The 16,404-nt window shown below is 35.3% G+C and overlaps 1 protein-coding gene across 1 annotated transcript in view; it reads right to left on the bottom strand.

The window, feature by feature from the left end:
* Positions 1-424: 424 nt before the first annotated feature.
* Positions 425-16,404, bottom strand: part of GASK1B (golgi associated kinase 1B) — a gene marked incomplete at its 3' end in the record, with an annotated part of 33,515 nt that continues 17,535 nt past the window's right edge. Inside the window, exons 3-4 of the mRNA XM_084245705.1 lie at positions 3,775-4,001; positions 425-632 (exon numbers count right to left, since the gene is read on the bottom strand). Coding sequence (XP_084101831.1) covers positions 425-632; positions 3,775-4,001 — 435 coding nt within the window. The remainder of the gene's footprint in view (positions 633-3,774; positions 4,002-16,404) is intronic.

Here is a 16,404-nt window from a genome sequence, read left to right as displayed (position 1 = left end):
GTCTTAATAATCAGCAACAAAAGAATGTCATGAACCACTCTCATTACTATTTGATCAAATCAGTTAAAATGGCATGAGATATGGTTATTAAAGTTGTCAGTACTTCTGATTTACACTGTTCTCGGAAACGGCATGACAAATGTCTTAACGCAGCTAGTTGGAATAACAATTGGAACCATTCTGTACTAGATGCTGGGACGCACATGACATCCTATTAAAGAAAAATATAAACAAATACTTTGAGCAGTCTGCTCAAGTTTTTGACTGTGTGTAGTGCTTAGCCCCATCATAAAACCAGGGTAAGCTCATTTTTTATGCATTCATCTATACTGCCTCATTTCTAAATGAACTTATGGTCTGTGTTCTTGATTTAAAAACAAAAACACATAAATATATCTAGTATTCTTGTCAGAAGAGTCTCTTGTTATTCATTCATAGGCAATACTTTGGCCCCATGGGCGTTGATATAGGTGAGAAGAATTTTGGCTCTTTGCTCTACTACATCAATTAGTTTTTCAATTCCTTGTCTACCTCCTTGACTTTCCCAATAAACTTTATCAAGAAACAGAGACTGAAGGAGTTTCTGCCTTAAGTGCTGGCTCTTCAAAATAGAAACTGCAGATTCGGGAAACCTGAAAAGATAAAAATGATATTTCATTCTAAGTAACTGCTTGAAAATATTACACTTTACCCAATTTCTCTGCTTTTCATTAATCTGGCATAAATCACACTATCAAATGGCACCTTGAGAATCAAAACATTTTTGTCACTGTCAAGCTGACACTTCTCTGAATAATAATATACTAGAAGTATATGTTTCCAGGGAACTGAATTTTCTTTACCATGAAGAATTTGACATACTAACATTTTATTTAAGGTCATTATATGTTGACAAAGAGAAGCACAGAATTAAAAAAGATGCTGTTAGCCTGGCAAAAATACATTCCTCTATCTTAAGCTCCATTTCACCCAGAGAAGCCACGTTAATCTGTCAAATTGAGTAGTATCCTCCTAAGTGTCACAGTGGGATTTTATGTAAGAAAAGATGGGAAGCAGAATGCTGACAATTTCAGTAAAGTACTCTACCTCAATAGAAGTTGCATGACTGAATTTAATGTGAAATAATCCAAAATGTGCATAGTAAAATGAGAAAAGGATCATTTCACAATGCCTAATTTAAGATAGAATTGCTTTTTATTCAGATTATATCAGGAATTCTGTGACTCTGGGAGCACTTTATTAAACTAAAATATTAAACTGTTTTCAAATAAATTTAGTAAAACTCAAGTTTCAGAGGCAGGGCATTCCACAATGAATGTCTCTGTGGAAAACCTAAGGCCAATTTAAAAGGATTCTTGCTGAATTACCTTAAGAGCGCGCACTGTGCTTTCTTCTCATCATTTAGAAAGCATAAAGCCTAAGATCTAGGACATACATTATCTGCAGGACTCAGTAAAATTTCTGGTTCAAAATCATAACTAATGTTTTGCTGAATCTCCAATTTGGCTTCTTCTAGCTTTCATGAAAATGCTGATGAAAGCACAGTGAAAACATTGGGATTTAATAGTAATTTTCAAGTAAACTCAGTTGTTCCTTAAAAACTAAAACAAGAACATACATTTGTTTAAAGAGCACAGTTCACCAGAAGTTTCAGGCATTATAAGCACTTTTCCAATTTTCAAGCTCAACGTAACCCTCAGGAGGCATGAGTGCCAGGGGCCCCTGGGGTCTCCAGCACCTCTGATCCTGCAGAAAGACCAAAGGCCACAGACCTGGACACACTGAATGAATCTGAATAGGTATGGAATTAAATAATGCTGATAAGAAGCCCTGAGCTCCCTGAAGACATGTTCTATGTAATTTAATGACTACAGAATTAAGCACTTTTCTCTATGAAGTATTAATAACCCTTGATTTACAAATTCTATGACCCTTCAAGTTATTTAGTTGTGGCAGAATATATGAAATGAAACTGTTAAATACATGGATCTCTTAAATGACCAAGCCTTTTCAGAAGGGAAAATCAAATATTACTGCTACTGCATAATGTCGATGGAGAGGTATAATATTCCATGCATAAATCTGGGTTAGCAAAGTCTTCTTTTCTGCTTTTCAGTGTGTGAATTATATAGTCAAAGAAGATTTCATTTTAAGCCCATTACTTCTCATAGTGCATTTAAAGTTAAATCTTCTTTGAAAAGTACAAATAAAAGAGTATTCATATTTATATCAGTGAATGGAATGGATGGATATTCTCCAGGAACTCTTAATTCTAAGAGGAAATTTAGTAAGTCATCACTCAATAAGTGATGCCGTAGGTATATAAATTTTCCTAATCATAAAATTTCCTTAGACACTTGGATGAATCTGCCACATATTCTGCATTTTAATTCACAAAGAGAGGAACAGGTTTCCTCACATTCACAATGCGAGGAACAAGTTTTAACGGGGCAAGGCATGGCAAAAACTCATAAAACTGGCCCTAATGAAACTCACGGCAACACCTTTGTCTTCAAGTACTAAAAATGTGTAAAATCCACATTCCTTAAATGATAGTTCTTAAGTAGAACTATGGAAATGTGCTTCAGAGTATTATTAACAAGAGTGACAAACAGTAACAGCTCAAACACTGCAAGTTACTGTGGAAAAATTTCTCAACTTAGATTTGGAAGACTAGCTTCTATCCTCAAATTTTATTTATCTGTTAACCACATTTTATTGTTGTGTCACAGGCTTATAGAAATATGTTTTCGAGCGCAACTTCACCCCTCACCAAGTACACATGCTTTACTCACCCTCTCCCTCAACCTTAGATTCGTTTGTGTGCTTTCTGGAAGTCACTTAATTTCACACAGACAGTTAGCTATTTTATTAAAATACCTCTCTACTTGTAAGTTTTAAACATGCCCCTCCCCTTTGCTCAGTCAGTCTGATTTCTAAGATAGAAAGACAATGAAGCAAGACCCAACACTGGTATGAGCTGGGACCCAAAAGTTAGTTTCAGTCTCCATAGGCAGAATAGGATTCCGTGCCTGGGTTCCTGCCACTATTAAGTGTCATAGTTTCCTTTATTTCCAAATGGGTGTGAGCTTAAATGGGTGCCATTAGTGAGGCCTCCCTGATATCTTGGACCATGTTGAGTATAGAAATATTTCTTCCCTAACCTCCACCAACTCTCCCTTTCAGAAGATTCTTTCCCCCATAACCTATGTCTATTGGCAGGTTTTTCAAATGCCAAAATATCCTCTGATTTGAATGAAAACAGCCTCTGTCCTTTGATGCTGTGTTCTATTCAACAGATTGGCTCTAATTTTTCACCGCTTTCATGAGTCTTCCAAGCTGATTACAACTTGGACATCCTGCCATGTCAAAATCTGCATGTCTGTTAGCTCCCCCCATATCCTGTCCCATGCCCTCATTATACAGCCTCTGCCACCTGCTTATCTCTGCTCTGCCAATGCCTATTCCAGAGATCTCTGCATGATTCCAATTTAACCCGCATGGATTTTCATGCTGAAGGCCAAACGACATGATAAATGTGAAATGTAGCGGAAGCCTTGTAGGTGGAATGGGTTGTTGATAGTGACATCCTAGCTGGACTGTTCTGTTCTGCTTGGCTTTGTTTCACTTATCTAGATTTCCATTCCCAGATCCATTTCCACAATTCCCTTCAAGGAATAAATCAATCAGACATAGGCTGAGTTTTCTCCAAACCTTACTACTTAATTCATATATGTGTGATGTCCTATAGATGCTATATATCACAAAACTTACTCTTTGATGCCTTCTAACAGCTTGAAGTTTAAGTTATCTTCACTTCTGTCAAAGAAACCCTTGTTATCTATAAAGACCAAGTGCCTTGGGTCATGCTTTCGCTGAATGATGTGTGTTAGAGACACAGAATCTTGTTTGTCACATTTTGGCTTCAGTCCATTCTGTACACAGGCATCTTCCTTTCGAGGTCTGAATCCACAGCAATTTGTATCTAAGCGATTATAAATCTGAAAATGGAAAACAAAAACAAAATCCAAGCTGCTGAGTAAAAACAAAACTTCGGAAAGTTAGATTTCCAAAGAACTGGTGTTTTCTAAATAGCTGACTTGCCAGAATCTAATAGGGCCAGGCTCATTTAATTAAAGGCAACTGTCAGAATAAGCCCAAACTTCATAACCTTCTGACTCAGCTATGATTATAAGCATTTCCAGCTTCTGAATTAGCTCCAAAGTCATTGTCCAAGTTAGGCGTCTCCAGCCTTAACAGTCAAAGTTCCCACTGACATCACAGGTAGAAACAAGGCCAGAATTTCTAATTCTGAAGAAGTTAGAAAGTTCTATCTTCATGAAGAAGATAGAAACCATTGTATTTTTACATAGTCAGGAGGGTATGTCTTGTTTTCTCCTTCAGGTTGGCTTATAGAAAACCTGAGCTCCTGGCACTAAGCATTCATTGCATCCCCTAAACTTAGTGGAACTCAGCATTACAGTATCAACCTAAAGTTGCATGAACGAATCTATTGAAATGACGGGATATCAAAAAAAGAAAAAGATAAACACAAACACTACCTGTTTGGAATATACGGCTAGATTCTAAATAAGTGAGAGAATGAACCAAAATATCAAACTTATTAGAGTTTATTAAGGGGAGTAGGGTTATTGCCCTATAGAAGAGAGGGGAAAAAATAACTGTTTCCATTTCTTTGGGGCAAGGACAGAAATATTTATTCATCAGGCTAAATTAAAGCATAGGCTCAGGAATCAGATAAATAAACTCAAATTTCTGCTTTCATGCTTACTGGACTTGTGACCTTGTACGGGACCCCATAAATCACTTCCAGAGGAAAATGAAGTGGTCTTTAGTTTTGCCTTCTGACCATTCCAAGCTAGGCAAATGCACTTCCTCCCTGAATTCTGCATGGAAATGAACTTTGTATCCGAGAGCATACTCTGAGAAGCAGGGATTGTAAGAGAAGTAGCACAGGACAATTTTCTATGTGGTTTATATAAAACCAGTTGTTGGGGGCAGGCGCAAGCAATGAGCCTCCAGATAATTAGACACTGCTGCTCTAAACACGATCAGCAGATCAGGGAGGCCTCTGTCAGGATTGGGCCAGGCAACTGATCCATGGTACTATAAGTCTAACCCATGGTTTATCCACAAGGTCACATAGGCTGATTGCAGGGAAAGGTAAGTCACCACTCTTGGCTAAAGTAATTTATGTGACATGAGATAGAAAAAGTTTTCCAAAGATGAAAAAGAATGTCCCACACAAATCACCATAGGTTAATGAAAAAAAGTATGAATTGGAATCTTTTAGAAAAATTCATTGAGCCCTTTCTCCTCAAACAGTTTCATTCATGTTATGTAATACTTGACCACCTTTGTATAGGAGCGAAATCAAAAGAGACTACATCTGATTGCCAACTATTTAAGTTGAGGTCTGGGAAGTAGGGAGATAACAGGAAAAATAAAATCTCAATAAAACTTTCACCTAACCTCCCTTTTTAAATTATGCACTAGTTAATTTCAAATAGTATATCAGTTTTTCATCATTATCATGTTTGGTTTTTTTTAAAGATTTATTTATTTATTTATACAAGCACTGGGCACAGTCAGAAGCGCAGGAGGGTGAGAGAATTCACCAGAGCCAGAGTGGGGAACAGAACAGGCAGACCGACGAAGTACACTGCTGAGGGGAGCAGCGGGCTCAGCAGGAATGGTCTGCATGCCATGTGGGACCCTCACCGGCAGCTGGGGATTAAACCAGCGCTGCAGAGGCTGTAGGCAGCTTCACAGCCCAGCGCTCAACCACCTGCGCCACCAGGGAGGCCCATCATTATCATGTTTATAGTAATTTATAACAATACCCATAGGAAAAGAACCTGTTTGTTTAATTTCAAAATCTGATCTAATTTTGACAATATCAAGATCTATTATGTTAGGTAAATATGTTTAGAACTTAACCCTTAAGGACAAAATCCACCTACCACTTCCTATAAACTTCTCTGAACCCTAAACTCCCTCATTGTTGAGTTCCAGCAGTGAGGAAAGGACTAACAGATATAGCTACATTTCTACAAGTTCTACAACAAAGCTGTGAGTATAGTGTATACTAATGTTAAACAGAGTTTAGTGCCTAACTTTAAGTGCCTTTGTAAATATTAAGCTTCCCTATTTTTAATCTACAAGAAAGCATTCAAAGTCAGAGGTGGAAAGACTGATTTAGGTCATTTTTTATTGCCTTCCCACCATTAGATTGTTTCCTACAGTGTATTTTTAAAGTGCTTTGTCTGATCTAATTTTGAATCACTCAACAGTCTGTGATGATTTCACCACTACCCTGACAGACGGATGTGCCATTCAAGTCTAACAGACCTTATTGTTGAAAACGGGTGTGTGTACTCAGCTCAACTTTTCTAGAAAATGTTTACTACTCCTTTATCCAGATGTATGCATGCACTTGATGGGTGTGTTACCAGATTTTGAGTGTGTGTATGTCTGTGTGTGTACACCTATGGATACAGAATGGAGCTGTAAGACTTCAGATACTATAGTTTCTTCTTTTTATCTTCCAATGATAATAAATTATGCCTTTGTATGATCACCCTTGTCTAGGAAACCCTTAGGTAGCTCTTCAATCATCTTGTTCCCTAAGTCTTCTTAGAGTTATGTTTATAGTCTTTCTTTTGAATTTATATTCAATATACCAAAAAATATTTGTGCCATAACCTACTCCCTTAAATTCAGTGCTATTTTGCTTGGCACTTAATTTAGGTATATAGTGTGTATGTTTCTGCTTGCTTGTAAGAGAATTTATCTATTTTTTAAAGCCTTGTAAAGCATATCTTAGCCATGCATCCATAATATGCCTTTAATATCTTTATTTAGTGTGTGCATTTAAATAATCATTTCATTTAACTATCACATGATTAAGCACTGCAGCTCACAGCTACGTGCCTATGTTCTTAGATAATTCTCCCACAAAGAAAACACTTTGGGGGTAAATTTTGTCAGCTAAGGGATTCTGACTATTCATCATTACTGCAGCCTGCTCAGATGCACATCCTCTCATTCCTTAAAACAAGGAAAATCTTTTGCAACACTGTTATTCTGCATCTGAAATTACTGCCAACCATCATTTTCCATAAAATCACTCTTTCCACTTTTAGGAAAATATATCTTTTCAATGTTTACCTAACTAAAATTATACTCAGAAAAATCCAGGTGTTCTAGCCAAAATTTTTTTGTTGGTGGGATATTTTTAAACATACTTCCTTAAAAAAGTTTTTTTTTTTTTTTCATACCATTTTCCTTTTGGTAGAGCTGTAGAAAAAAAATATCTTGTGAGTGACTCAAGTTATGCTCACGGAGCCTAAACAAAGAGGTCTATGTAGCATCATCTAGCTCCCCCAAATCCAGAAGAAATCCCCCGAAATCCAATGATTTCCTCTGTTCTGCATACCACCTCTGCTACATGGGCCTTTGAAAGGTATCTGTCAAAGTAATTGTGTTAGTTTCTCCATAACCTCTTTTTCCTCAAATCAATGGAATTAAGTGACTCATTTCAGGCAATGCCTGAACAAGGCAGTAAAAACTTTTGTAGAAATGCTGCTAATATAAACAATGGAAAATATAAGTTATTTATTGAGTGTTTAGTATATACCAGGGACTGTCGACTTAATGCTTTATAAGTGTTACTTCATTTCATCCTGATAGCAATCTTAAGAGCTAGGTGCTGCCAATAATCTCACTGGATCAATGAGAAGACAGAGGCACAAAGAGGCTACTTGATCACCCCGAGGTCCATCAGCTCACAAATGACAGAATTGGGGTTCTATGCCAAACCCTTCAAAAGCCATGCCCTTATCCAGCCCAAATGTTTCTCTCAGATGTAGCCTCTGGGGTGGTACTGCAAAAAACGAGTGCATTGGTATAGGATATTGAATGACACTATACTTAATAAATACTTCATCAAAAGACAAAGAACTTCAATGGAGGAGTCCAGAGGAAAATTGTAAGAGCATCATGCCTCTAAGGGAAACATAAATATCAATGTTTCTTCAAGTTTCATTACCATTTTCTCATGTAGAGTTGGAAGAAAGGTAAAAGGCAAGTGAGCAGAGCATTAGATGAAAATGCTACAAGAAAAAACTGAAGGGAACCAAGGCCAATGTACCTGGAAGCTAAAGAAAGTAAAAGGAAGATGTTCCTCTCTAAGCCGGATTAGAAATTCCCTTTATCCAAACTCTTTTGTTATTCAATACTATGACTAAATAGTTAAATTAGTTTAAACCCTGCATATGTTTCTATTTCTGTTTTTCTACATTTCTCTATGGGTCTGAGTGTATATGTGCTATGTGTGAATGGGTGTATTTCCAGTTTGGTATGTCAATATTCTGAGGTTCTCAGCATCTCAAGTTATTTGTTTTTACCATATGCAAACAAAGCCTTTATAAAGAAAATTTCATTTTTAGAGATAGTTTAGATTATGCAATAAATACATGTTGAGTGGAACTGAACAATCATTCAACGGCTAGCACAGAGTAGGCAGGGCATTTATTAAAAGAATTCCGCTGAAATTTGGTACTCACTTTGTATTTAGCTATTGAAATGGCTCCTCTAAAACACTGTCTTCTACTGGGAAGAGTCAAATAAACCCCCAAAATAATGGCATGAATCTTTAAAGAAAAGTCCATGAAAAGGAGTAAAAACAAACGAAAAAAAAAAAAAAAAGGAGAGGCAAATAATGAAACTGCTTATGTTTGCCCTTTGTTCTTGTTGGTCTCTTTATGTGAGTTTAATCTCACTAAACATGGACCATGAATTTTTATATCCACAGAGGCTGCCATAACACCTTGCATGTAATAGGTATTTTATAAATACTCAACAAGCAGGTGTGACAGGAATAATAATAGAGCATCCATTTCTATCATTAGTTTCTGGAAGTTCATTTGAATTCCAGCTACCTTGTTTGTTTTCAGAAAATGCCCATAGAAAAGAAGTCCAATTTTTACCAATAATCTTATCCCAAAACCAGAATCACTACCACTATCAGCCCCACACTAGGCATGGAGAAACACAAAAACATATGACCTTATTTATTCATCAGCTACTGACTTACATTGGAAAATCCTTATACATGTATTTGTCTTAATGTAAACCAGTATATGGTTGACAATGGAAGTGAAGTTGGTTCCCTGTAGCCTAATGAATCTGTGAAAATAGACCAGATCACCAAAAGAATAACCTCAGACAAATATCACAATCCCTGTGGTATTTGTTAATAGTTCCTCTTACCTGAGGAAATATACAAAACAAAAGCAAAAGTGTTCTCACCAGCCTGCGCCTGTATCACTTGGTAACACTCATCTCATAAAAGAATAGGTTTCTTTTTTGTTCTGTGTTGCTATGGCAACAAGTGCCTGTTAAATTAATATGCATGCAAATGTGACTAGCAGAGCAGTTGATGAACTCTGAGAAAAGTAAAAACAGTATGTAACATATACATCTGACAACAGCCAGAGGCCCCCTGTGAATCTGCCTCTGTAAACAGATGTCATTGCTCCATGTCATTTATACTCTAGAATTCCACACTTAAAAATAACTATAATGTGCACCTATTCAGTACAGAATCTCTAGTTTCTTCCACATTGCTAAATCATAAGACATAACAGTATATCCTTATGTATAAGTAAAAATGTTTAGTGCTATAATGTATTAAGTCTATTTTTGTAGATTCAATGTGTATAATCCATATATCGCACCTCTGAATAAGTACCAGATATCAGACATCATTCTGCCAAAGAAAGACCGAAGAAAATCACCAGGCAAGTGCCAATCTATTTTTAGAGAAAGAAAATTCACATTCTATAATTTGCACAAGCAGAGCTGCATGACAGCAGTCTTTGCCAAAGGCACACCCACCTCCTTATAAAGATTTATAAAGAGCACATAGACTGAAAAAACACCAGTAATTTTATATTGTATTATATTCCAACTAATAGAATGGATTTATATTAAACAAATAAATTTAAAACAGGTATGAAATAATATTAATTTAAGTAAAATGTTTAAATGTTTTCTTTCAATGAAATGAAACACCACTTTTTATGACTTAACCTTCAAAAAGATTATAAATAAACTCAAAATTGTATACATCAGAGATAATGGCATCAAAAACATTTCCTGTACCTGACTTGATGTATATAATTTTTAGTATTCTTATAGGATTCCTATCAATTTTAGTTTTCCCTACAATGCAATATTATAAGGAAATGACAAAACTAAGTAAAGATAAACTAATCACTACACTAAAACACAATTCTAACTATGGTGTCAAATATTCTTTGCATAATAAAACTTTAAGCAGGCTCCTGAACCTTCTCCAAGGCTGATCTTCCTTATAAAGTTTTAGCAAGAACTCAAGGTCAATTTAACAGAAAAACAGACCTTCATGTTTTCCTCTCTCGTCTTGCAAAAAGCACAGAATCTCAGAATCACAGAGATGAATACCAGTGGCTTTGAAGTTACCAGATACTACATAAAGGGGAGATTATTTCAGAAAAATTACAGTCAAGGTTCTCAAACAATTTTATTTTAGAATCTTTGACACTCCAAATTATTGAAGACCCCAGGAAGAATTCATTTATGTGGGTTACTTATCATAAAGAAATTAACAAACCCCAACAGATATGGCAAACATCAAAGAGCAAAAACTGTTTCAATTTTATTATGGAAAATTTTGACTGTATGGGCCTCTGAAAAGCCATTGACCTGAACAGTCCCATTCAACAGACAATACACAGAAACTTTTTTTTGAAAGTCCATATATCTTAGTTATGTCTGTTCATAAACAAAAACTGTAATATGGTTGGGAAGAGCATGAAACTAATAGAATCCTAATGAAACTAATAGAACCAGCTCTCACTGGTTCATTGGGCTCAATGAACTATAAATATTTTAAAAATAATTACATACAAAAAAAATATACTGAGCCTGATGAATTCTGCCTGTTCTTTCAGATATTCCTATGGAAATACTACCATGTTAACTTTTCCATGTTTTTCTTATTTGCTTCCTAGTAGATTTATCCACAGATCTAAGGCATAGATCTCCTGTTTTCCTAGAACACAGCAGTTAAGGTTGATTTCAACCTACCTATGGGAGTTTGGTATAGGATTAGAGAAGAAGCCAATCCCAAAAGCTAGCTCAAACAATGCAGTAAACAATCTTTTGACTCTCAGAAGATTATTTATGGAATCGTATAGGTGTCCTAAAATCCCTGATGTCTCCAGCTATGGAAACAAGAAGATTTAGGAGTGAAGTATATGAACTATGCTGATCAATTTCAGTACAGTCTAAAAATTCCATGGCAAAGGTTGAACTAAGCAAAAATGATATAATTATAATAAAATAACATATACTGTGCTTTTGATTAATAATTTCATTAGAGTGAAGCCAGAACTGCTTACTTGGTTGTCAGCCATATGAGGTTATGAATATTACTTGTTTGATGAGATGTTTTCTACTTTGATTCAGAATGCTACAAAAGCAAATACCTATGTCAACCAATTTCCTAGTCCATGTTTTATGCAAATGAGACTTTAATATAATCACTGCCAGAAATCTCTGAGAATAAATGCTAGATACAGGTAGAAAGAATATATAAAATTCTAAAGATTTTCAAGCTGAAAACAGACATCTGAGGAATCTATATTCTCCTTAACAGGAGGCAAATGCTTTGAGACATGGAGAACTCTCAACAGGCATTGGGTCAGAAAACAGAGACATGTATGCTTGCTGTATAGGTCAGGTAGCCAATAAGCTATATACCTCAATGACAGATGAGGGTTAGTGTGGCTAGGCCACTCTTTTCAAAGTTGCCTCTATGGAAAATCAAATAAATAGCTTAAAGCTTAAAAAAAAAAAAAAAAGGCAAGAAAAAAGAAAATCCCTGTGAAGTGAATAGATGGGGTCTCTAAAAGTCAGGTCTTCAATAGAGTAATGATGTCAAAGTCCAAAAGAGAGACTCATAGCTCAGTGTCTGTGATTTTACTTTCTCCATCCTGTCATACTCTTAACAGAAATTTTTAGCAGCAGAAGTACATTTCATTTAAGGGACATAAAAAGTGAAACTGTTTGCCTTTTAAAGTATAGGCCAGTGTAATTCTATTGTTGGCTTCCTAATCTCCCTCAAGTTTTCAGAACTTCTCAAGGAGAAGGTACAATCAAGCAGGTCAGTTTCTGCAGGGGAGGCTACAGACTTCCTAGATCAGATACTCCTCGGAAGGGAGGCGTCTGCAGGAGCCAGCGTGTGTTAATGGGATGTATTCAGTGAACAGTCAATGTGAAACTGAATGTGTGGATCAATCCAGAGGACATGTGGGAAGTATCGTACTGAGAAACAAAAAGCAATAGTTCCCAGGCATGGAAATAACACTGTGTCAGATTCAAGAGCCAAGTCACAAAATTTCAAATAATGACAGAGGCCAGCAGATTGAGAAGCACTTAACTAGACTTGACATAGAAACCCCTCAACTCAAGTTTGTTGGATTTAATTGAATCCTACAAGCAGTATCCCGTTTGCTTATAATTCCTGGTTTTGTTTATAAAGTAAAATGAAAAGTACTAAGCTATGCTAATAGGAAAAATAGAACAGATGGTTATAAAGCAAACTATGAAAATAAAACACCTACAAGCAAAGCCTTTCACATGTTATAGTAGACAAAATCAATAAAAACGCTTTGTAGTACTTGTCACATTAGGATTCTGATCCAACCTAGGGAAAATTTTTTGGCAGTTACTTTGTAGTTCTTTGTTCTCAAGAATAGACCTTCCCTAGAGTCCATTAGCTGTTACACCCCGATTTCTGGCATTGTCAAGCACGCCTGGCTAGACCCTGCCCTCTCTAATTGTTAACAGTGCAGGACTCAAAATTTGCAGAAAAATTCATGTGGTCAACTGTATTAACATTATGTAATTTTTAAAACACAGAGATTGACTTAATATGCACATAAAATTATTTTAAATGACTGAAATGATGCATATTAATCTTATGATAGTGATCTCCACTGGGAGAAAAGTACAGAAGAAAGAGGGTATGATGCAAGGGGACTTAGCTTATTTTTAATGAATGTGTTTTATCTCCTAGTGTTACATAGTAAATATTTATAGATGAAAGATATGGTATCTGGGATTTGCTTCAAGTAATATGGGAATGGGAAGTGCATGGCAACAGTGATAAAACATGACTATGGTGAGTTGTTTGCTTGTAAAATTTGGATGACAAGTACATTAGGGTTCGTTATAATATTCAGCCTACTTTTGCACATGTTTAAATTTTTCCATAATAGTTACAATGTACTATTGAATTTCTTCTCCAATCAAATGATAGTCTTCAGAGATTTTTTTGCAAAAAGTGGTGTGAATACAATCGAAATAGAAAAATAAATTCAGCATTGATTTGCACAATAAGTTGTTGTTAGGGAAGACTACGCTCAAGGAGATAAGTTAGGAGTCTAATAACATCGTGGTCTGTCATTGATTAGAGTCTGGTTAGGGTAGTGTTAGTAAGATTGAAAAGGAAAAAGCAATCGAAGTGATCTTGAGGAAATTTCAAAGTTTAGTGCTTCTAGAACAGGAGGCACTAAGCAAAGAAGATTCAAAAATGGCTCAAAATTTTCAACGTGGCTGATTTTAAACATGGTAACATTAGGAACAGAAATAGGTCAAGAGGCAAATTGTTAGGCAATGAGTTGGCAAATTTGCTTCTAGACATCAGGATTGAGAGGCTAAAATGACAACTTGCTATTTAAAGTACATTATTATTTAGCTACACATGTATAAAATGATGTCCTTTGTGCTCTCTCCCCAAATAGGACTTATTTAAAAATAAAATGTCATAAATTAAAGTTATGTAATAAAATAATTGAATAAAAATACATGTTGAAATCACCTTGGAATTAATATTAATACTAAGATAGCCCAAATCCTTCTTTAATAAAAATATTTTCTTGGTATGGCTTAGTCATTTATACCCTTTTCTCTGCAAAAATCTCTGTGATCTATGATAGAAAAGCAAATCTGTATGCTCCTTTTATTTCACCTTATTACAGAAAGCAATAAAGATATTGTAGGTGCTTAATAAATAATTTTTCTGGCCAATTGGCTCATGTATTGCAAGCAGTCCTCAGAAATATGAAACTGTAGTATCATAAGATAATCTGAAAAGACGTCTGAGGCCTATTTAAATAAAATAAGCCATGTATTCTAAAATCATCAATACCGAAAATTTCTCCTAGTGACAAAGTATGAAAATATGTACAAAGTATGAAACTATATCAAAGGCAAGCTTTTGAATTTCATTTATAACAAAAGGCAAACTTAGTTTTATAAGGTTAAAATTCCTAATTATCCACAATGCATTTCAGGGCTTATGACATCTTTATTTGCAAAGATTGGAGTTTGTCATTTTTTATGCAAGAATCACATACTCTCCAAGTTCTCTGCCTTAGTAAATAACTCTCTATAATCAACTGGACTACTGTGATTCTAGTCATACAAAGAAATTGTGAAATTTTCAACAAACAATAAAAAGCAGAAATATATTCTTCTCAAAACCCTTTAAACTTTGGTAATCTTTGCTCTCTAGACCCCAGGCAATTCAGTATATCAACCAATATGGCCAAAACTAGTCCCATACCTTTTATGCTACGTGCAAGCAAGGCTGTATGTGACTACATCATCCCTCACTATTTCCTAGCACACCAATGAGAAGCTATATCATTGGCTTGGCTTGGAGTTACCAATGAATACATTTCTAGAGGCTACTTAGATTGGCAGTGTACTGATTCTGCAAAACAATAAAACTGAGCCAGACTATATATTTGAAATCCAGTGTCTGGGACCCTGAGTGCTTATACCCTTTGCTGTCAATCATCTGTCTGTGAGTGTTTTTCCTTACTGACCTCTGAGGGAGACCCTCATTATCTATCATAGAGTCCAGATTTGGAGTCTTTCTTGGCCTACTTAACAGACTATTTCTGCAGAACAAGTATTTCTTTAGTGAAAAATAATGTCAAAGAAAACTACCTCTTAAGGGCAGAGAAAGAGTCTCATCCATCTTTTTATCACCAGCATAAGCTGCTAAGTGTCTGGAAGAGAGAAGAGCTCAAAAAATGTCTGTCAAATCCAAGTGAAAGGAAATATAGGTAACTCATTTCATTGATGGTTGAGACAAACAGCTCCCAGGACCCACCTTTGTTGAGTTCCCTCTATGTACATACTCCCTAATTTCTCATTGAATAAACAACTGTTCTTAGAAAATGAAAGTGCAGGAAGGACTCCATTAAATACTAAAAGTATTAAATATTATCTATTCATTTGATTCTTTCATTTTCTAAACTTCTAGTTCTCTTCCTCGAATATAATTTTATTTATTTATTGCAAGGACACATTTATTTTTTCACTTTTAAGTTTTAATTTGACAGGCTGGCTTTCACATTTTAATATAACTAGGCAGTTTTCTTCGATCAAACAAGCAATGCCCTAAGTAACTTTGACATTTTAAGATACTCTACTGCTGTGAGAAAGGTTACAAAGTTGAATAAACAGAAAATTGCCATTAAGAAATTCAGTTTATTAAAGGAGAGAGACTAGTCAAAATAATTAAAACTTAACAGCCTAACATCCAGAAGTATGAAAGTACATAAGATTAGGAAAATGAAATAATTTGGGAATGATGTATTTTCATCAATAAAATAATTAGTTTATTCATTTTTATGTTGATATTTACCTCTATTATTTTTGAATGATTAATTTCTTAATTAATATTCATAATATACACTTAGCACTTAATATGTGCCAGGCATTTTTCTAAATTTTTTACATATATAAAAATATTTAATCCTCTCAATAACCTTCCATATAGGTAATAATATTGTTCATATTTTACAGATAAGAAACTGAGGCAGAGGGAAATTAAGTAGCTTCGCAATGTCGAAAAAAATGTTAGTATCAGCAGATTGGCAATTCAAATTTAGCAGACTGGTTCTAGAATCTCAGTTCCTAACTCAGAGACTATCTCTGAGATCAAAACATAAATGTTCTATATCTAAATCTTCTAGGTTACTTATTATAATCATTTGAAAGAAATCTGACCAATCTTGGAAACTCAAATACTCTCTAGAACACTACCCTTTGTAACCTAGCAGAAGTGAATTTTTTTTCTATGCAGTTCATACCCCCACGCTTCGAGAATAAAAGGTTACTTGTGCCTCTATCATATTCTACAGACCCAGTAAAATGGCACTGCCTTTGTGAATGTGGACTTTTTAATTGTGTGAAACAAGAAGAATGTTGTGTGCAAAAACTTAACAACTGAGTTCTGTATTCTCTTGCCCTTGCTAG

This window comes from Talpa europaea (genome assembly GCF_964194135.1).
Source record: "Talpa europaea genome assembly, chromosome: 10".
In the NCBI taxonomy this organism is placed as follows: domain Eukaryota; kingdom Metazoa; phylum Chordata; class Mammalia; order Eulipotyphla; family Talpidae; genus Talpa; species Talpa europaea.
The sequence above is the reverse complement of the archived record's forward strand: the minus strand, read 5'-3'. Positions and strand labels throughout refer to the sequence as shown.